This window comes from Antennarius striatus, chromosome 21, assembly GCF_040054535.1.
Source record: "Antennarius striatus isolate MH-2024 chromosome 21, ASM4005453v1, whole genome shotgun sequence".
Taxonomy (NCBI): Eukaryota; Metazoa; Chordata; class Actinopteri; order Lophiiformes; family Antennariidae; genus Antennarius; species Antennarius striatus.
Window position 1 is genome coordinate 10,406,679 of NC_090796.1, and position 22,470 is coordinate 10,429,148.

The 22,470-nt window shown below is 39.3% G+C and overlaps 2 protein-coding genes across 2 annotated transcripts in view; both read left to right on the forward strand.

The window, feature by feature from the left end:
- LOC137588861 (protocadherin-15-like) overlaps positions 1-20,604 on the forward strand; it is a 139,112-nt gene extending 118,508 nt beyond the window's left edge. The window contains 5 exon segments of the mRNA XM_068306167.1: positions 8,959-8,980; positions 10,062-10,100; positions 10,225-10,298; positions 15,402-15,531; positions 19,210-20,604. Coding sequence (XP_068162268.1) covers positions 8,959-8,980; positions 10,062-10,100; positions 10,225-10,298; positions 15,402-15,531; positions 19,210-19,962 — 1,018 coding nt within the window. The 3' untranslated portion in view covers positions 19,963-20,604.
- LOC137588809 (RNA polymerase-associated protein LEO1-like) lies at positions 15,894-17,660 on the forward strand. Its single transcript, XM_068306096.1, has 2 exons — positions 15,894-15,905; positions 16,005-17,660. The coding sequence occupies exons 1-2, from the start codon at positions 15,894-15,896 to the stop codon at positions 17,658-17,660; spliced, it is 1,668 nt and encodes a 555-aa protein (XP_068162197.1).
- Positions 20,605-22,470: the final 1,866 nt, after the last annotated feature.

A 22,470-nucleotide genomic window follows, 5' to 3' on the forward strand; every position in this document is an offset into this window, starting at 1 on the left:
TTTAAGGCTGTTGTTCATAAGTCTGACTAACGTTTCTGTTATTAGTCGGCTGTGAGTAACAAAATATTTACAGTGTATGTGTAGGTTAAATTGAGAAATGTGTATCCAGATCACAGTAAATGCCATACAGTGTGCACTCGTTACTCGCAGTTAATGTGTTCCAGGAACTACACGCAGATAAATAACCAGCAGTGGTCTCCAACCTTTTTTGCACCACGGACCAGTGTCATATAAGACAATATTTTCACGGACCAGCCTTCATTTGCTCAATAATCGTCAATGATGCCAGGACAGCTGTAGTCCAATAATCATCCGCAGTGGTTTTATGCAAAATGCAGACATCAACAGACAATAAACAACCTTTTTTTCGTAAAATGATTATCAACATCTCTGTAAACTAAATAATTGTAAGAAATAATTTATTAAAAACTCGATTCAAGTGACTGCACTGATGAAGTTTATTTTGAAATGTAGATTTGCAATCGGTACATTCAACATAGGAGAAATACTGATCATTTTCAATAAAGTGGCGAACAAGTCGAATAAATATTCATTCATACACTTATGAATATTTATGTTCCGAGTTCATAAAAAACGTGTTCTGTAAATAGTTCTTATTTTTGTGATCAAAAACATCTATTTGAATCTGTTTTGATGTTGTTCTATAGTTTTAAAATATTGAATAAGGATAGCACTTTCTGATCAATTCATATCAATTTCGGACTTGAAATGTACCGATTTAAGCCCCACCCATTTCCGTTAAAACTTCACCAACTTCCGGTTTAAATTCCTCCCATTCCGAGTACAGATACTGATAATTTAGATGGTTGAATAGATACAAACAAATACAGACAGCGGTGCACCTGCTCATCATATATATATATATATATATATATATATATATATATATATACACACAAACACAGTATTTTCCACACTATAAGGCACACCTAAAAACCTTTAATTTTCGTAAAAATTTTTATTATCCGATGTGCCTCATATATGAAAAGTTTGTGTGTGTGTGTGTGTGTACTGTGTGTGTGTGTGTGTGTGTGTGTGTGTATAAATCAAAGTCAAAGTTAGCTTTATTGTCAAGTGTGCCATATACACGACATACAGCACAGATGAAATTGCAGTCCTGTCTGACCCACGGTAAACAGGCAGTACAAAAGGCAATACAACACAGGCAGGACAACACAGGCAGGACAACACAGGCAGTACAGCATGAAGTATTGGACGAAACACAAGGGATGGTAAACATCTCTATACACTCTTAAATCCTGTAGGGGAAGTGACGTGTGCATAGTCCCTGAGTTGATGGGGGGGGGACAGGTAGTCAGGTGCTGGGGGGAGGGCAGGGCAGTGTGAGGGTAGAGTTCAAGGCTATGGCAGGGGGCAGAGCAGGGAGGGAGTTGAGCCTCCTGACTGTCTGGTGAAAGAAACTGTCCTTGAGTCTGCTTGTTCTAGCCTGCAGACTCTGCAGTATCCTACCTGATGGCAGCAGGCTGAAAAGGCTGTGAGAGGGGTGGGTGGGATCACCTGCAATGCTGATGGCTTTGCGGGTGAGGTGGGTGTTGTAAATATCTTTGAGGGAAGGGAGAGAGGCACCAGTGATCTTTTCAGCTGGTCTCACGATGCGCTGCAGTGTCTTACGGCGGGAAATGGTGCAGGCGCCATACCACACGGTGATGCAGCTAGTTAAGATGCTCTCAATGGTGCCTCTGTAGAAGGTGAGCATGATAGGGCGTGGGGCTCTTGCTCTCCTCAGTTTGTGGGGCTTTTTTGGCCAGCAATGCGGTGTTGCGGTCACAGGACAGGTCCTCGGAGATGTGCATACCCAGGAACTTGGTGCTGCTGACCCTGCAGCACCATTGATAGTTAGTGGAGCATGCTGGGTGCGTGTTCTCCTGAAGTCCACAACAATCTCCATTGTTTTCTCCACATTCAGATGGAGATTGTTGTCCTTGCACCACATAGCCAGGAGGCTCACCTCATTTCTGTAGGGTGTCTCATCGTTGTTGTTGATGAGAGCCACTACAGTCGTGTCGTCTGCAAACTTGATGTAGAGATTGGAGCTGGAAGTCGGTGTGCAGTCATGGGTTAGCAGAGTGAAGAGGAAGGGGCTCAGAACACATCCTTGGGGGGCTCCCGTGTTCAGCATTATGGTGCTGGAGGTGTTGTTGCCGACTCAAACTGCCTGTGGTCTCCCTGTCAGGAAGTCCAGCAGCCAGTTGCGTATGGAGGGTGTTGAGTCCGAGCTGGTCCAGTTTGTAGATGAGCTGCTGGGGGATGATTGTGTTGAATGCTGAGCTGAAGTCAATGAACAACACTCTGGCATACAAGTCTTTGGTCTCCAGGTGGATGAGGGTTGAATGTAGGGCAGTGGAGATGGCGTCATCGGTCGAGCGGTTGGACCGATAAGCAAACTGAAAAGGGTCCAGGGTTAAAGGGAGGGCAGATTTGATGTGGTGCATGACTAGCCGCTCGAAGCACTTCATGAGGATGGGAGTGAGTGCAACCGGGCGGTAGTTGAGGTCACCCAGACAATTTTGTTTTCCATGAAAAGTCACACTTTTATGTACCACCACGAGTTGTAAAATCAATAGAAAATATAGTAAAGACATTGACAAGGTTAGAAATAATGATTTGTATTTGAAATAATATTTTTGTCCTTCAAACTTTGCTTTCGTCAAAGAATTCTCCATTTGCGGCAATTACAGCATTGTAGACCTTTGGCATTCAAGCTGTTAATTTGCCGAGGTAATGTGGAGAAATTTCACCTCACGCTTCTAAAAGCCCCTCCCACAAGTTGGATTGGCTGGATGGACACTTCTTCCGTACCATACCGTCAAGTTGCTCCCACAACAGCTCAATGGGGTTTAGATCTGGTGACTGCGCTGGCCACTCCATTGCAGATAGAATACCTGTTGCATGCTTCTTCTCTAAATAGTTCTTGCACAATTTGGAGGTGTGCTTTGGGTCATTGTCCTGTTGTAGGATGAAATTGGCTCCAATCAAGCGCTGTCCACAGGGTATGGCATGGTGTTGCAAAATGGAGTGATAGCCTTCCTTATACAAAATCTCTTTTACCCTGAACAAATCTCCCATCTTACCAGCACCAAAGCAACCCCAGACCATCACATTACCCCCACCTTTCTTGACTGATGGTGTCAGGCACTCTTCCAGCATCTTTTCAGTTGTTATGTGTCTCACAAGTGTTCTTCTGTATGATCCAAACACCTCAAACTTCGATTCGTCCGTCCATAACACTTTTTTCCAATCTTCCTCTGTCCAATATTTGTGTTCTTTTGCCCATATTAATCTTTTTCTTTTATTGGCCAGTCTCAGATATGGCTTTTTCTCTGCCACTCTGCCCTAAAGGCCAGCATCCCGGAGTCACCTCTTCACTGTGGATGTTGACACTGGCGTTTTGCGGGTACTATTTAGTGAAGCTGCCAGTTGAGGACCTTCTCAAACTATAGACTATAATGTACTTATCTTCTTGCTCAGTTGTGCTGCGGGGCCTCCCACTTCTCTTTCTACTCTGGTTAGAGCCTGTTTGTGCTGTTCTCTGAAGGGAGTAGTACATACCGTTGTAAGAAATCTTCAGTTTTTTGGCAACTTCTCACATGGAATATCCTTCATTTTTAAGAACAAGAATAGACTGTCGAGTTTCGCATGAAAGTGTCTTTTTCTGGCCATTTTGAGCATTTAATCAACCCAGCTCCAGATACTCAACCTACTCAAAGGGAGGTTAGTTTTATAGTTTCTCTAACCAGCTAAACCGTTTTCAGCTGTGCTAACATGATTGCACAGGGGTTTTCTAATCATCCATTAGCCTTCTCATGCAATGAGCAAACGCATTGTGCGATTAGAACACTTGAGTGATAGTTGCTGCAAATGGGCCTCTACAGTATACACCAATGTAGATATTGCACCAAAAAACAGACATTTGCAGCTAGAATAGTCATTTACCACATTAGCAATGTATAATGTGTATTTCTGATTAGTTTTAAGTTATCTTCATTTCTTCATTGAAAATAAAACAGCATACAGTGTATATATATATATATAATTATTATTATTATTATTATTCACAGTATGCATTGACATTGAATCAAGAGAAAAGGAAGTGGAAGAAATGAGTGGGGGAGTGATGAAGGAAAGTAGCTGTAGGAGAAATGAGAAGTGTTTTTATCCCAAGAGGACACACACACACACACACACACATACACACACACACACACACACACACACACACACACACACACACACACACACACAAAAGCCCCTTGAAGTGAAAATGCATTCAGATATTCCTCTAAATATCCCTCCATTCAGCATTTGGCATCATCTCCTTATATGTACTCTTCACACTTTCTCTCACAACTGTATTTAACATGTTCATCTTGTGTTTTTCATCCACACTCCATTTATGAAGCCTACATTTTGACATCGACAGGAAGGCAACAGTTTCTCCTTGAAGAAAGTGTCCACGTGCTGAAGCGGCACAGCTGCAGAAAGTCACATTTGAATTATTTAATTAAATGCTCAGATGCTCACAGTTCTTGTGTGTGTTTCACTCCAACAATAATAATGAGAGTCTGTGTCCTCTACAAGTCACAATTTGTTGATATATCATACATCTTCATTTGGTTGCTCATTACCCTGGTTTTCACGTGACAACATGAAAACATATCCTGCTGGCAAAATAGTCAGGACAGTTGGGCGGAGGGATATATTTGAACTGGTTTGTGGGCTTCTTTGTAGTTTGAAATTTATTTCTTTGTATGTTTTAAAACAATTTTTTCCTCCTATGTTTTTTTAAATCTCAGCGTTGTTTCTTCTTCTTCTTTAAGTTCTTCTTTTCTCTCATGCTCTCCTTTCTTGTTTTCTCTCTCCCTATGGATATTTTCACACTGCAGAGAACAGTGACTCCAACAAGACAAAATGAACAGTAGTCACATTATCTCTTCAACTTTGATATTCCATCAGATTCCTGCTGTGGTCATGTATGTGTTACCAGTTCGGTCAGATGTGTTTGACCATATACTACCAATTAGAGTAATGAGGCATCAAGGCAGAGGTCTGTTTTCACTGATGTCAGATCAAATGCAATTACAAATGTGAACACACAAGATAAAGGTGAAAGTTGAGGCTCAGATTCAGAATTGGACTTGATCCAGGCTGATTTGCACTGCTTTGAAAAAGCAGACTGAGAACCGAGAATCTGATTTCTTTTCCTCAGATCTGATTTTTTCTCTTTATTGTTCATTCATTTCTTTATGCAACCTGAATCTCTGAACAGATCTGTAGCACGAACTAACAATTTCATGGCTTGTTGATGAACAACATAAATGGTAAATAAAACAGGAAATCTGGTCTGATACTTATCCAATTTAAAAACGCTTTTGATGATTCACATTAGTCTGAAATATCTTAACTACCTTTATGGCTGTAACATGAAATGGATTTAACGCCTATGTGAACGCAAAAATCATATCTTTTCAAATCGGACTGAAGTCACTATTATATATTAGATAAGTATCATATGTTGCAACACACGACATGAATGAAAACGACCATATTATTATTCTGCGGGGTGTTTGAGTACACACACGCACAGAGGGCTGTCATCACCCAAAATGGCACTTCAAAATGAAATACTGTAACTAGAAAGAAAAGATAAAAATAGCAACGCAGGTCGAACAGTTTGCCATCTTACTATTTCGCACTGTCTAATTGGGTCACTTTTTTACCTGTATGTGGTCCAAGTCTTATTTCCGCAGAAGACCAGTGTAGAAAGTATAGTGAGCGGTAGCTGCTTTCTAGTTTTTCCAAGCAATACCACAAGTTAAACAAACAGCTCTGTACTGCAGACATGACTAAAAGATTGACCCGGGGAAAGTTATTTGGGTGCTTGCAAATAAGTGAAGTGATTGACTGAGAAATGCATAGGGGGGTAGTGGATTATAGCCTGCAAGTGAGCTAATGTACAGCAGTTTAGTGGAGCTATACTGCTGTACACACATGATATGTCTCACTTTCCTCAGTCATTACTGAACACTCCCTCCCAATTAAGATGGTACTTAAGCGGCTAAATTCCCCATGTCTGACTGTTAGAGCCTCTGCTGCCCTGCATACATGTTGCTTCCTGCTCATTCACCCCAACCACCACAGAACCCATCAGTAAGCACCAGTCAGAAGGGCTTATGATCTATAGTTACTTCAATCCCCAAATCATTTGCTCTAATGCATCAGTGCAGACATCATAATAGTAAACATGAGTCGCCTGCAGACTCATCTGACATAAATATATCCTCAGGTAAGTACTTGACTGCATCCTCTCTCGACTTGATTTTATTCTTTTATTTTCTGTCAAACTAAACCTGGGTTAATTATTGGCCAGGATGGAGCTTAACAGAACAGAAGCAAAGATTCTCTGACTGCCATCTGAGCTCTGAGACACTCGAAAACCTCTAGTCTCATACGAGGCAGTTAAATTTGCTTGGAGCTGTTATTGTGTAAAATGTTTTGCTGCTTATTCAAGGTACACTGGTAGGTTTTCTAGTATTGAACTGAACAACGTTTAGTCCATAAGAATTATCAACACAGCTGAAATGAAGAGTAATACTTTCAGAGATGCTGATAAATGTTTCGATAAAGATTTCATTACTACATCTTTGCCTGTGGAATCCTCCTCCCAACTCTAGAAACTAGTATTAATGACAATGTTATCAGCTCCCAAAACATTGATCCCTCAAGCTCATTGGGAGAGACATTTTCATTATCGAGTTTGCAAGACAGTTACAGCCCCTTAAAGCATGTTGAGAGTTCTATTTTTATTTCCTGGCCTGTGTATTTATAGTAATCATTTAATTTTCTATTAAGGATTCCAAAGTGGAGCAAAGATTGTATCTTTTTGCATGTACCTGACACCAAAATGTCTATTTCCCAGCCTAAATTACGGGATATCCAGAGGATTTAATTGGTGTTGGACTATTATTAGACCCCCGCCTTTCCAAAACAACAGAAAAGAAAAATTGTGATTGGAGTTGGCAGTGAAGGATGGCTAGAGTTTAATTGAAGTGCTACTAAAAGTCAAATAGCATCTGTTAACTGTTAGTCTTATTCGTATATGTCAAAGTCAAGTTCTGTGGGCCAGATCTGGCCCGTGACAAATTATTTATGGCCCACCGGATGATTTTTAATCATTATTTGAGCCGGCCTGCAGGCCACATCAGCCAGCTGGTGATGTGCATGCACCAAAACTACATTGCCCAAAATGCAACGGTAGCAGAAGTCACTGCAGCACAGCAAGGGGGCTTTGGGTTTCATTGTTTATCAGTGGTCAGAGCGGAGGTTGAATTTAGCTACTCCCCTACTCAAAAATGGCTAAAATGAAGGTGGAAGCTGAGATCAGGGAGTTTCTAGCCAGGTGGGAGTCAGTGTGTATGTTCAGAGAGGTCAAAGGTAAACCAGTGTGTCCTCTGCTGAGTTTGCACGTTTCATCTCCGGCGCAATGCCCCAGCTGGGCATCCAAGCTGCTCGGATGCTCTGTACCGTTTCGTAGCACAGACCTGTGTGAACAATTGTTCTCTCTGATGAAGCAGAACAAAACATCACACAAGAGCCGTCTGACTAATAAACATATTTACTCAATCCTGAGGATTTCCTCAGCTCAGAGCCTGACCAAGACATGTCTTTTTGAAGGAAGTATTTTGTCTATGTGCCATAGATTTTTGTATTGTATTTTATTTATTTATATTTCAGTTGAATAGACTCGGGGAAAAGTACAAATAAGAGCCATGAGGAAGGATACAACTGATTTGATTTTTTAAAATGTTTTAACTATTTGAAAGCAGTGATTGGTAGGATCTTAGAGCGCCACAATAATTAAAAAACAAATTTTTTGCACAATAATACATTATTATTGTGCCTGCACAACATTATTGTCCATGCAATGATGCATGGACAATAATGTATTTTCAGTTTATAATGCATGCAATTTCATTTATGCATTTATCTTGATACTAAGTAACATATTTTGTTTTTGAAGGAACTTTATTTTTTTTGCTGTTTGCCTGTTGAAAAGGTTTCCCCTTGAAGTTACTGACAGAGCCATGACAAATTATTGCTTTATTAATCATTTCATAATATACACACTGTTAGCTCTTGTTTCAATAGGCTATGTTCATTTCAATATTTTTAATAAACTTTGAACGAGTTCGGCCATTGGCTTGTAGCAAATTTGTTTTTTTGGCCTACCTTTTTTGGCCTACCTTTTTGGCCTACCTGACTTTGACACCCCTGGTCTAATTGATGCTGAATTAACATAATGTATGCATGGTTTGTGCGTTTATTTCCACATCTTCTTCTTCTTTTCCTTTCGGCTTTTCCCTTCAGGGGTCGCCACAGTGAATCAATTGCCTCCATAGTGAGAATAAATAATCTTGCAGTCATGAATACTATATTTCACCTACTTAACTGGACAAATTGCACAGTAATTGAGATGTGGTTTCATTACTGTTGCAACTGTCAACTTGGGTTGCTAATGATTATTCTTGATGATTGCATATTTTCAAAGCTTCAATCAGAATAAGACAGCAAAAATGAACCATAAATTACACATGACAAGAAGGCAAACTGCTGTGTCTAAGCTTTCTCATTTTGTTTTGCTTTGTACTATGTCAAAATACACACACTCCTGTTCACACACATCCTATCTGGCTTTCTTCTTTGAAACTGGGTTGTATTTTGTGAAATGTGATAGACTTCTAGCAGCCTCTTCCATTCGGGGCTTAAGTTAAACACCCAATTTCCTCAGCCTTATGGAAAGTAAGCAGCAAAGTGCTGACATGCTTTGCAGACACATCCATGGGAGGATTCTGTCTAATGATAGATTTTTGTTTCCTGTCATTTTAATAGTGCTGTCTATTTCTCTTCCTTATCTTTCAGACGTGGATATGGGCAGCATGAGGTAGGTGTCTGCCTGTGTGCATGTTGTGTAGCTGCGCATGTTTTACTCTTATTTTCTTTTCCTCCATTCATGGTGTCTCTTTTTATCTGCCATGTATTTTCTGTTTGACACAATCAAGACAGAGAAACATAAAAATAGCGTGTTGTATCTGTGTTTTTTTTTTATTTAACATTTTCCATGAACAATTTAAAAACCTCTGCACTCCATTAATAATAATAATAATAATAATAACAATAATAATAATAACAATAACAATAACAATAATAATAATAATAATAATAATAATAATAATAATAATAATAATAATAATAATAATAACAATAATAATATAATAATATCTTTTATTTTGTATTATCTTTATTCTCATAAGGAAATTACTTTTTTCCACTGAAAGTACTATGCATATATACAGTATGTTGTACAGACCCATACACACTGCAGTGGGCAGGTCTCATGTGGGGATGCACCAAATAAGCAACTTGTAAGGGAGTTGTTCCTTGCCCAAAGGCAGCTCGGCAGTGCTCAAGGGGTGTAGTGGCAACTCCCGCTGCCAGTTCACACCCCAAACCTTTTATTACACATGGTCATTGACCCGGCCACTCTCTGGTCCCCAGCCCAAGACCTAGTGCACTGAATTACTGCTGCCCCAAAGCTGTAGAAAGACATCCATTGGTTTTTGGGGTCTGGAGATTGAGGGTACTGCTGATCTGTAAAAGTTTTCAAAACATGATATACATCTGGTGCGAAACACATTTTACCAGATGCTGGTTATTTGTAAGTAAGTCTTCTTGTTTTAGTTGATGAATATCTTTCATCTCAACTGCCATACAGTATTTGATTTTAGCTATCATTTTGACCGCAGGTACAGTTTTAAAAATTAAAAATATTCGGAATGAGTTTAAATTGTACTTTTACTATTCTAGAAAAAATACCTGCTCCTACAAAAATTGCAATCAAACTCATCGTCAGAATCATTTCCATTTTAGCAGTATCGAACAAGGGGCATCAGATCACTTACTGTAGATGTCTTTCATTTTGACTTCTGCCATTTGTCTTGTCATTCTGCTTTTCTCTCTGGCAGATGCAACAACTTCTTCGACCCTCTCTCCTCAGACCAGAGGTACTCTTTATTTTCCTCGTTTCTTCCTTCTCTGAATGCGCTTTAACTTTTTATTTTACTAATCCAACATTAAAGAAGCATGTATGGCTAGAAATTTGCACATTAAAGTTTATTAATTTAACAGGAATTATCAATGGAATCCGGCATTGACCCCGGCCAGGACTACTACACTCAAGATTACTACAACTATGATCACGGGTTAGTATTTCTCTCTGAATAGTTTCCTTCACATCCATCATATCACGTTATAAACATTTAAGGTATTTACTTATTCCCATACTTTCTTTCTATAGCAGTTCATGTTAGGTAAAAAAAAAAAAAAAAACACTTAAAAAAAACTGTCCTGGAGCTTTTTAGTATCACTCACTAGGTGGAATTAAAATACAGATGGTCAGATATCCTTTTTTTGGTACTTCAAGGACAGCACACTTATACTGCCTTTAACACAGTATTACATGCTGGAATGTATCGTCCTTCATTACACCCTCTGCTTAAATAGGACAACTGTGTTCTCATCCAAAGTCCTGATTCATTATCATTTATTAACTTGGCACATGATCATACTGTATGTATGATCATTTTAAGTGTATAATACAAAATTAATGAAAATATTTATTTTGAAAGAAAGTTCCTTTATTAGTGAGTAAATTATTTCTTTTTTTAATTTGATATGTACAGTATTTCACGCTGACAAACATACACTCACTCACAAAAAGGACCTGTAAACACGCAATTAAGGGAGAGACATGGATGAATAATGGGCACCCATGCAGCAGTGTCTTAGGAGCAGTTTGTGGGGTCCAGTACCTTGTTGAAGGCACTTTGGCAGTGCTCAGTACAAGCTCAAACTCCATGCTTTGTTCCATGCTTTTCCACCTCATACTTTGTTTCATGCTGGTCTTGAACAGACCACCCTCCAGTTCCCAAGCTAAGAACTTTCACACATATCACAATAAAATCACACTTTGAAACTACAGTATTTTATCTAAAATGACTAAATAAATTGATGTAAGCTACTCTAATACTGGTCAAAATAATCAATTTTAGTGCCTTTTTCGCAGTATTTTGTAATTTCCTCTTGACGTAGACTGACATCAGTGCTGTGTACAATGGAGCCTATCAACTGTGTTATTTACCAGTCAGGGTCCACAGCCATCACCATTGTGTTTCACCTCTTACCTTCACCTTCTACCATTGAATAATGGGAACACCAGAATTTTCTCAGTGTTCCCAAACCAGTTTAGATTAAACAGTTATTATTTTATGCAGCTGAGCCTTCTGTCGACCCAGTGGTGGCAGCTTTGATAACAAACTGACTGTATCAGTCACACAGTCATGTAGCTGCTGTGAAGCCTTGACACCGGTAACCTGTTTCATATAACTGTACCTGTAGGGTGCAGGTTTTTTTGAATCACAGCAAGTCAAAAATGCTGTTAAAAAATGATTTTTCTGTGATTTTGTTCAAATGGTATTTTTGTTTGTGTGACTGCACAAAGTACATAATATTCCTTCTTCCTTTTGGATTGATAACACATCACACATATGCAGATACAGTGGTCTCAGATCTAAGCATTTATAAATAAGACCTTTGCAAACATCTGTCTTTTTGTGTGTGTGTGTGTGTGTGTGTGTGTGTGTGTGTGTGTGTGTGTGTGTGTTTCTCTGACCTAACTTACCCTTTTTTTGTGATGCACTGTCTAATTTTTACAATTTTAGATACAAACTTCCAGGAGTGTGATTTACACACACACACACACACACACACACACACACACACACACACACACACACACACACACACACACACGTAGAGCTAATTCTCCCTGCCTAGCATTACAATGCTGCTGCAGCTAATCAAGCAGCCAGCCGTGGAGGCAGACAATGGGCCAGATGCTGTTGGCTTAGAGGGACATCCACAAACTTGTCTAACTTTGTATAGAAACTAGAAATCAGAGTTTGTGACCTGATGAAATTCAGATGCCACATCTTGATTTGTAAAGTTGTCAATGAAAGGTGTAGAATATTATTTAAAAGCACTTATAACAAATGCTGAAAAGATTCTTGGACCAAAGACAAAGTTTTGTTCATGCAAAAAACCAAAAAAACAAAGTGTTGTTCCAGTTCTTATTTCTGCACCTGAAGTTATACATTTGGAAAACATTAGTAGTTGGAAACCTTTTGACCTCTCCTTTGATCTGTCTTCAAAACATAAAATCAAAATTGGATTTACTCTGAATTTGGGAATGAAGCCATCTGCCATCGGCATGATTCTGATTGGATTTACACAGCAGCTGAAAATAACTTGAACCATTTGTTGCACGGGTCTGATGTTTTGATGCATGTCTGCAAAAAACAAAAACAAAACAAAAACACACCAAGTCAAATCTGTATTGCCCTCTAGTCAAGAGTAAAATATTTGAACCCACCGTGGAGCAATATGGGATTAAATCTTTCTTTTCCAAAATCCTTGTTGGCGTGGGTGATGAAACAGTGTGACTGTTATGACGGTGATAGGAGCTGAGTTAGGCGGCAGTGGCTCAGTGGTAGAGTAGGTTGTCCAATGATTCAAGATTCCCGCTCCTGCCGAGTTATTTGTCGTTGTGTCCTTGGGCAAGACACTTTACCCTCCTTGCCTCCAGTGGGGCACTCACTGGTGTGTGAATGTGTGTGATTGTTCCGGTGGTGGTTGGAGGGGCACAGATTGGCAGCCACGCCTCTGTCAGTCTGCCTCAGGGCAGCTGTGGCTACATACATAACTTACCATCACCAAGTATTAATGAGGAGTGAATGAATAATGGATCCAATGTAAAAGCGACTGAGTGTCCAGAAAAGCGCTATATAAATCTAATTCATTGTTAATATTATTATTACCAATACTAAATATAAACGAGAGGTAAATCTAGTATTATTGGCAAAATGAAGATCCACTTTCATGGTGTAAATAGAGGCAGCACACAGGTGAGAACAAGTAGATAATAGTTCACGTTTGCATGTCCAACTTGTTTTAGGCTTCTTAAGTCATTTATTATAAGTGAGAAAATGTGAAGAGTCATTAAAATTTTGCTAATATGCTCTCTTGCCAAGAGTTAGAAAAGACTATTGATGCCACTCTCTAGCACGTTAAGCTGCATCCGGTTACTGCAGCTTTGCTCAGCAAAAGACTAGAAGCGGGTAAAACAGCTCGCTTAGCTCTTTTCAAAAGTAACAAAATCACACCTCTGCAGCTCAGTATTAAATCTTTATATCTCTTGTGAAATACTGAGAAGATGTGGTTTTACTGGGGGTTATGTGAATATTTTTTTTAGGAAAATGGCTGACCGAGGAATAAGCCGTCTTCCGGCTCCAGCTTCCTTTTGAAATGGGTGATGTCATTCTGTCCTTCCAGCTCAAATATCTAAGCTTAAACAATAGTTCCTCAAATATCAGTCAAAATGCAGCCCTCACATAATATAAATAAGTTGGCCATTCAGACATTTATTCAAAAGATACAAAGTAGCAGCATTCACATATTAAGAGAGCAGATGACTTTTTCTCACTTGTACATGCCTTAATAAGTAAATGGAATTTTTTTTTTTCAATGGCCAAAAGAACTTAACATCCTAAAAAGAACAGTGTCAACAATAATTTTGTTCCTGAAGGCTTATTCTTTGGTAAGAAGGTTAATTTTGTATAATTGTACAACACAAGGAAAAACTGGTTTGCTCGTCTCAGTTTGAAAGAAAGTTTGGGTTGAATTTAAATTGGAAGTCATGAAAGTAAACAGAACTGTTTCCTTTTATTTGGGCATCATTGTTATCTCATGTGGTGACATTTAAAGACTGAAAACATGCATCACCAGGTGTGGGGGTGTGATTACACATTGTTTCCAGGCCATTATTTATAATTTGGATACTCGCCTTAAGTGGGCACATGACCCAGTTTGGTACATATCAATGCAGAATCAACAACCAAAAAGAAAGACAGATTTGTCTTACTAGTAATTCTGTCAACTTTGAACTGCACAACCTGATTCTTTGGTAGTTACTGCCCCCTAGTGGAGTTACAAGGCGAGAGACTCCTCAGAAAGAAAGAGTGAATGAACAGAAAGAAAAGGCAGGAAAAAAACAACTACCTTCAAAAGAAGAATGTTTACTGTGTGAGTAATTTAACTTTATGACTGATGCCTCTGATGAAATAAACAGGATTTAGGGAAGACTGAGGGTCAGACTCAGAGATTGCAATGATTACAATGGAATAATGACACCTTTGTGATTCGGACTTCCTGTTTTAACCATGCCAGTGTCCACACTTGGCACTTTCTTTTTAATGCCTCCTTATCCCAGTCACCCTTCAACTTCCACTGTTTTTCTCACGGACACACATCAGTCATTTTTTCATCAGTCAATCTTTTCAGGAGAGTAACTTCACCCACTGTGCAGACAGAAAAAAACAAAAAACAAAAAAACAAGGCAAACTTTGCAGGATTCTGTCACGGAATCAAGCCAGAGCAGATTTGTTATTTTAATCACACCAGGACATGTTGTTTTCTGTGTAACAATGAAAAAGATGTGTTTTTGACCCGCTGGCTCTAAAAGTTGCTTGCTGCAGGGCTCAACCAGTGATGCCCTGCGCATTTTGTTGTTGGTGGGGGTTTTTTGTTTGATTTTTGGTGCAGTGATGGAGCTGCTGATGATATTAATTCATCCTCAAACAAAAAAAGGCGATGGAGTCAGACCGCTTTCCTGGCCAGCGGCAACAAAGAGACAAAAGGGAACAAAATCGATTGTGGTGTTTTGTGCAAACAGAATCTCTCTTGGCTATATTCCTTTTGTTATTAAGGGAGCTTTACTAAGGCAATGCCTATCACTGGAGAGAACCTCAGTGTTGTCCTGTGTGCTATGGCTTTTCATGACTGTGGACGAACACGAATCACACCTTTGTCTCTTTGTACAACAGAGTTGACTGTTCATTACTGATTGGCTGACACAGGATCATTAACTTTAATTTATTTAATAGTACGGCATAAAAAAACTAGAGGGGCACAGAGAGCACATAACCCCATTCAGTGGTTCCCATTTTTTGGCACTTGCCCCACTTTTCCAGCAAGATTAAGGCAGGTAAGTAGTGTGTGAGTAAGTGATACAAATGCTGAAAAAAAGAAATAAATTCTTTTGGCCATTTCCAAAATCTAATTTCATTTTCTGAGGTAAACAGCCAGCCATTCCACCTACTGTCATAATCGTTTTTCGGAGTATCTGACAAATGTGAGTGTGTTGTTTCTACACTGCACAGTCTTTGATTGGTTATTCTTTATCTGTCCAGGTATGACCTCCCTCAGTACGGCAGCCGCAGGAAGCTGATCTCACCCTCCGGCTTCTATGATGAATATGGAGAAGTTGTCGTTGATGATGATGGCAGCTACTACTATAGTCCACATGAATCTGATGGAGAGGTAAACATAACAGAACTTAGAATATTCGTTAGCATGGGTTACCATCAGAATCTTTACCATATAAGTTACCATATAAGTAAGCAATTAGTTGTTAATTGAAGTGATATCTAGTGCAGACAAAATTCAAAATTTTTATCGGCCATTGCTATGCATTAATCTGAATCTCTGACATGATTATTTGTTTTAGCAAACGAGCCTCTCCAAATTTCCTAAGCTTTATGTAGTACACTTGTTTAATCCTGTGATACCTGTTTTAGCAAGGCATTCTCTTTAAATCACAAAAATGACATTAAAAAATATCTATGAGGTGTAGTTTTCTAATAGAAGTTCCCCTGTGGAAGAAAAGGATATGCAGTAGAAAAATGTCTCTCATAGTACTTCTGACATTAATAGTAATCATTTTTGTTTGATGTCAATGTTTCACTTGTTCTTTCCTTAATACTCTTGTTTGGTTTTGACTAATACCATCATAGCAACAGGCAAGGAGACATTTTCAAGGAGGTAGATTAACGTCCCACCAACCCTTTCCTCCATCTTCTCATGGGGCCTCAAAGAACACCCCTGGAATCCAATCAATTGAGGGCAACAAAAAACAACCTTCAGACAGTGGTATAAACACCAATGTAAATGGTAAAAGCTCCAGAGCAGCTGCCAGCTTGAAGGCCTCGACGAGAGTGAGCTCATTGCTGTCATTCGGCAGTAAAACATACGGACAACCTCCTGCCATCCACCTGCCTTGGAACAAAGCTAGAGTCAGGCCTCTGGAACAGAGGGAAGGAAACACAGGCAGAGAGGGTAATGGAAAAGGAGAGGTGATGGGAAGGGGATTAGAAAGAGACGAAGCAGCCAAAAGGGAGATCAAAGGGGTAGAAAAGGAAGGAAGAGAAAGATGGAATGAAAGAGGAAGGGGAGAAGAAATAGAAACATGGGGAAGACACAGCAGAAATAGTATGATGAACGATGGGATGAAAAATAATTTTGATAGGGGAGAAGCCAACAGGCCAGAGCATAAGGGAGAGCTTCCTGGCTTGTTGTCTTCTGGTCACATTGCCAGCTTGGACGGTGGCATCCTCATCAATGGGAGCTATTTCCAGACAGCTGTTGAACCCAGCAAGCCCCCACCAATGAAACAAAAGTTGATAGAGGCCCTCAGTCTTATCTCCCTCACCAGAAGGCTCCAGGGACCCGCAAGGTTGGGAGATGAACAGTGGAGCAATGGGAAAAGCTGGCAAAGGGGAGGGGAGAACAGCAGTAAGATGAATGACTCCATAGGAGGTATGAGTATTTCTGCTTCAGTGGCTGACGGAGCCATGGGAGAGGGACAGAGAAGGTGGGACAGGCAGTTTGCAGAGGAGAATAGTTTCTTAGAGCAATGGTGGAAGAGAGAAAAAAGATTCCCCAATAGTGATTCAGAAGCAGCAAGTGGTAGCAAAGAGTCTCCATCAGAATTTAGTGCCTCCACTGCAAGTAGCCTCTCCTCATTGCTAGAGGTGAAGCGCAACAAGACCAATTCTGATACAGAGACAGAAAACAATGTGTCAGACTTAGACACGGAAAAAGAAGAAGAGACTCCTGAATCAGACAGTGGAAGTCAGAGGGAATCGGGTGCAGAGAGTGAGGATGAGTGGAAAGAGTTAAGTAAGAAAGACTCAAAAGGCAGTGCTAGAAATAGTATGAACAACATTGGTGGTGGTAGACGTGGAAGCAGAAGTGCCAAAGTAAAGAGAGAAAAGACCAATTACACTTCAAGCAGCAGCAAGACAGAGAGAAGCAGCAGCAAGTTAAAACACTTGAGACATTCAGATTCTATAATATCTAGTTCAAGGCCCCAGACTTCCAGACATTCCTATTCTGTCCGTGAAATGATTGCGGAAGAGAGCGAGGATGAAGAGGAATCTGAAGAGGGTGAGGAGGAGGAGGAGGAAGAGGAGAGGCAGGACATGGAGGATAGAAGAGCTAGAACACAAAAGCAAACCAAAAGCCACATTCAGTCAGATATCGGCTCAGGTGCGATCGACGTCACGGACGATTTGTCACCCATCACCGAGGACACTGAGGAGGAGGAGAGAAGCAGCAGCCATGCTGGAGAGAAAGATGAGGATAAAGAAGACGGGGATTTGGAAAATTAGTTGGCTGATTGAAATGCAGATGAATCCTTAGCCCTTCTAAAGATTAAAGTCTATCCCAATAAGTAAGATCTTGGTGAAAATGTGTGGATTGGGTGTGCAGTCATGACCTGTGTGGATTTTAATACTATAATCTCTTGCTTTTTCCTTGTTTGCTGTGATTCACATTCAGAGTTGTCCTCTGCTGCCCTATCATCCCCATGGTTCTTTTGCTTGTGTTTTGATTGCCTTTTCCAATCTCATCTCCCTCTTTGTCCCATTGCAGCAGATACTGTTGAAGTGTTTGACTGTTTTACCTTAGCTTATTTTTTATTTTTTCCTCTGATATCTGTCATTTCCTTTTTTTGGAAGCAACTCTTTCAGCTGTTTAGCTCACAATTACATAACTCTCTTTGCTGGATTACTTTAATCATTTCCTCTTCCTGCTCTACCATTTATTTTCTTCCAATATCTCTTATCTTTGGGTGGGATAAAATGTCTTCTCTGTGTTCCTTTCTCCTTGATATAAATGGAAGGTTTGAAGTAACATCGTATAATAGGTGGCCGGGTGTATATTTTTCCTCTGAAATGTGTGCACAGCAGTGTTTTCGCCAATACAAAAATACATTTTACTTTGATATTTTCTTTAGTTTTTATGAACAGTTGCATCCACTATGACAATTGATATGCTTTGACTTTCAACTCATCAGCAGCACATGATCGCTATCTTGATAGCAACGACCTAGAGTAAACCCTGCTATTTTGACCTGTCTCTAATGTACAGTGATTTGCAGAGTCTGATATGACTTGCTACTTTTCTCCTGTTCCTCCCTTTATATAACAGGACAAACAACCTAGTATGTAGATAAAACTGATTGTGCTTTCAAATGAGTTTACAGAACCCTGGCATGACTTCAAAATGCAGTTTCTCTGACATCTAGTGGTTAAACATATTCCTGCAGTAAACTTATACGGAGACCATCACAAGATGCCCCCCCCCCACCAAAGGGGGGGGGGGGGTCATCAAGTAGTTTTGTCTACAAAACTACGTCAAGTAGTTTTGTAGACATTTTATTACAAAAAAATGTCACAAATTCCTGCAAGTCACCTTGTTTGATCAGTCAGAACAGGAAACAAACCCCAAGTACTACATGTGGAGTTAAAAAGTGAGGCAATCAGAGATCTGTGACTGCTCCTCATCCCCGCCTGCGGCTAACCGCTTGAAGTTACATTAGTGTATTACTCTCCAGAATCTCCTACTGATTTGTTTGGGGCTGTGTTTTGATAGGTAAGAAGAGGCACAGAACAACAAAAACTATTTAGTGGGTTGTAGGACTGTAATGCTAAATACTTGTGCTACTTTAAGATCTACCTATACATTATAATGCTTGTGGTGAGTAAGATATTAAGGTTTACTTGAGCAACCTAAATATGAGTCCCCCTCAAAAGATTGTAAATCACACTGGATCTTACCTCAAATCCTTTTTGTTTTAGTAAAAAGATCATGCAAAGAATAGCTGAAATAATTTAACATTTCTTGCACTACAGACTTTGTCTTTCCCTATTTTTCCAGCCTGGCAACAGAAGACGGATTAAGTTGGTGGTAGATCGGGAATATGAAACCAGTTCCACCGGTGAGGAGAGCCTGCCAGATATCCAACGCAGCCGTCTATCCTCCACCATCAACAGCCATCCCAATGTTAACGGCAGTATATACGTAGCTCAGAACGGCTCTATTATCCGTACCAGACGTTCAGGGAACTCCACTGTTCCCACACACACAAACACGAACAACAATCTCAAATTCCCATCTCCTGTCTTCAGCTCCCGGCTGGCCAAGCATTTTAAAAAACTAGACAAAATGGCTGCCACACTGGAGGAAAGAGCACCCTTGAACAGCCCGAGACCAAATATTGGATGCAACACACTGCACACCTTTCACAGTTCTGGAATAGCCACCTCTGCGACTGCCACTTCCTCTTTCACTAACACTGACAACAGTAAGACACTGAATGGGGTTAAAACTCAACAACTGGGTGTTTCTTTTGGGTCAATCAGCACCAGCAACAAGGACATTGATTGTGTTGTATCCAAATCGAACCTGCTCAAAGCATCCCAGGGTGAGATGCCTCAAAGCACAGAGGAGAAAGACGAACTGAAAGAAGGTGAGAAAGAATCAAAGGCAGAGAACAGTAAGACCGAAGACAATGATGGACTGGCTATGAGGGCACCATTGGAGTGCCCGAGCGACAGAACACAGTCAGATGAGGAGGAACTGTGGATGGGCCCCTGGAACAATCTCCACATACCCATGACCAAACTCTGACTGGTTGTCACTCCACTGTGCTTGCTCTTTATTACCAAGATCATTCAGGCATTCACACATAATTTAGTTGTGGACATTTCAATCCAACAAAATCTAATCAATTGGTACTCAGCTAAACGGTACATTATCATATATGAAATCCAGAATCAGAAGACTTGCTATATTTCTACTTAGCAAAGAGATGATGAAAAGACCTTCAGGAGAAAAAAAAAAGGCTTTCACTGACTGGTATCTCTGTACGGAAGTGCACTTGACTGATTCTGTATTACCGGCGTGACTCATCTTGAAAATGCCTGACACTTTGCATTGACACATGAAGTCTTGTAATTGCTCAAACTTGCCTTTTTATCCTTGCCAGGTTGCTTGGCAAACATTATCCAAATAAAAAGCTATTTCCTCCATTGAAGCATGAAGTTAGGCTTTCCTGCTGCTGTGCCCCCTTTATCAAAATCTTATCGTACTTTCCTCTCTAAATAAGTGATATCATGAAGTAGCACAGAGGACAGAACTTGTGCTTTTCAGCTTCAGACTTCAACTTTTAACAATGTTAATATTTGATTTGTTTTTCAACACATTGTATACTTTTTGTTTTGTTCAAGAAAGTGAATCATTTCTAAACATGTCCAAGCATTTTAAAAGAACACCGACATCTTGCACAAAGTGAAATTTGCAGTAAAATTTATGAAGGTATAAATTATTTAAATTTTGAAAATGTTCATCATAAAAGTAAAATCACTGCCTTCATTTAATGCTTAATAAAAGACAGTGATTTATTAAGCATTGAATAAATACTTAATACAGGGCATATAATAAATGCCCTTAATAAACATGGACAAATGCTCTTTTACTTAGGGTATTTAATAAATGTCCTTAACAAAAGGCATTTATTAAATGCCCTTAAGTGTATGAAGTGTGCAAAGACATTTTTTTGGATGAGATAAAAACTTATTGTTGGGGAAGAGTTAGATTTGAACTCTTGTGGGTTTTTTTGGAAAGTTTTAAAACTCTGTGCAGCCTGTGAAATTCAAAAGATCTTCACACTTTTAAATGTTTTGCCTGACAGTGTGGACAAGGTAACTTTATAGAAAGAGTTCAAACCAAGGAAGCTGTTTGAAATTCCCCTAATTCCACCAAAGCCATTGGAGATCCAATTAACAAAGCACATTGATACGTCCCCTCGCCAAATTCATCCTGATGAAGGCATAACAACCTTTTGTGAACTGTGAATTAAATTACATTTAGCTGATGCATTTGAGACCTAATACAAGGTTTACCATTATCCTTCAGAATAACCAAGATTGAAATCTCTCTTTAATTTGATGATAACATGATTTGCCATTACAGATCTGAATGGAGGACAAGGATATTTGAAACTGACTGCTGCTCACTGTGTGAACTATACTGGACTATACCAGAAATAGAGACAATTTAAACTGTTTCTGGAAGAAAGGGCACACCTGAGACACTCATTGATTCAACTAAATGAACTGTGTCACTGATTATTGAGTTCACTGTAAATTATTGGACAAGGGAGAATGTTTCAGCTCATTAATCCAAAACCAATACACAAAAAGATTTGATTAGTGACTTAAATTCTCTTCCTGATGTTCATTTTCAGTCAGCACCAGATGAAGAAATGAGAATCAAATTAATCTGTTATTTACCACTTGTGGTGCATTAATCCGTCTATTAGCAGGTATTTCATTCCACACAATACAATAAGAATCAAACATACATTCAAGTTTCCCAATGAGCCATAACAGTTTGACAGAAACTAGTTAACAAAACAATATGTCCATTTTATCTATATTGCTCTGTTGTGAAAAGCTTTTTTCTAAATAAGACAAATGTGTATTTCATTGTACCCTGAACCACTTGAAATGATGACCTTGACAAAACTAGGTCAAGGTCAAATTTCAACTTTTGAACCCTTAGGAACCAGAAAAGATAGAAAGATAAGGGAGAAGGCCAGTGTGACTAAGACCAAAAATCAAAGGTAGCGTTTTGATCTATGAAAGTAGGTCAGAGCACTGGCTTTGATCTTTGACCTGTGCAAGTAGGTTACAGTAAAATTTTGCATTCAGGAGTGTCTTGGGATGTTGCAGTCTGTGCCTGCCTTGGTTCTAGTTAAATAAATGGAAGTATTGTGACTGTTAGATTATCAGATTCAAGACTCCTCGCTTTGCTGACAGTTATCAAAAAACTAGAACAACATAGAGCCATACTAGCAAATTGAAAATGAAAGGTTTTCATAAATTGGTGAAAAAAGAGATGTTTGTACATAAAATATTTTTGTGTTTATTTAAAATACAATGATATAATAGAAAATAGAAACAATGGAACAATACGGTTTCATCCTCATGACTGTGAAGTTGCATATTTACATTCATGAAAATGAAGATACACAATTATTCTATATATCAATTGCTATAAACAAGGTTTTTAAAGAAGTAATTATGTATTATTGTAATTTTAATTCATACGTGCTTTTTATGGTAAATTCAGGGG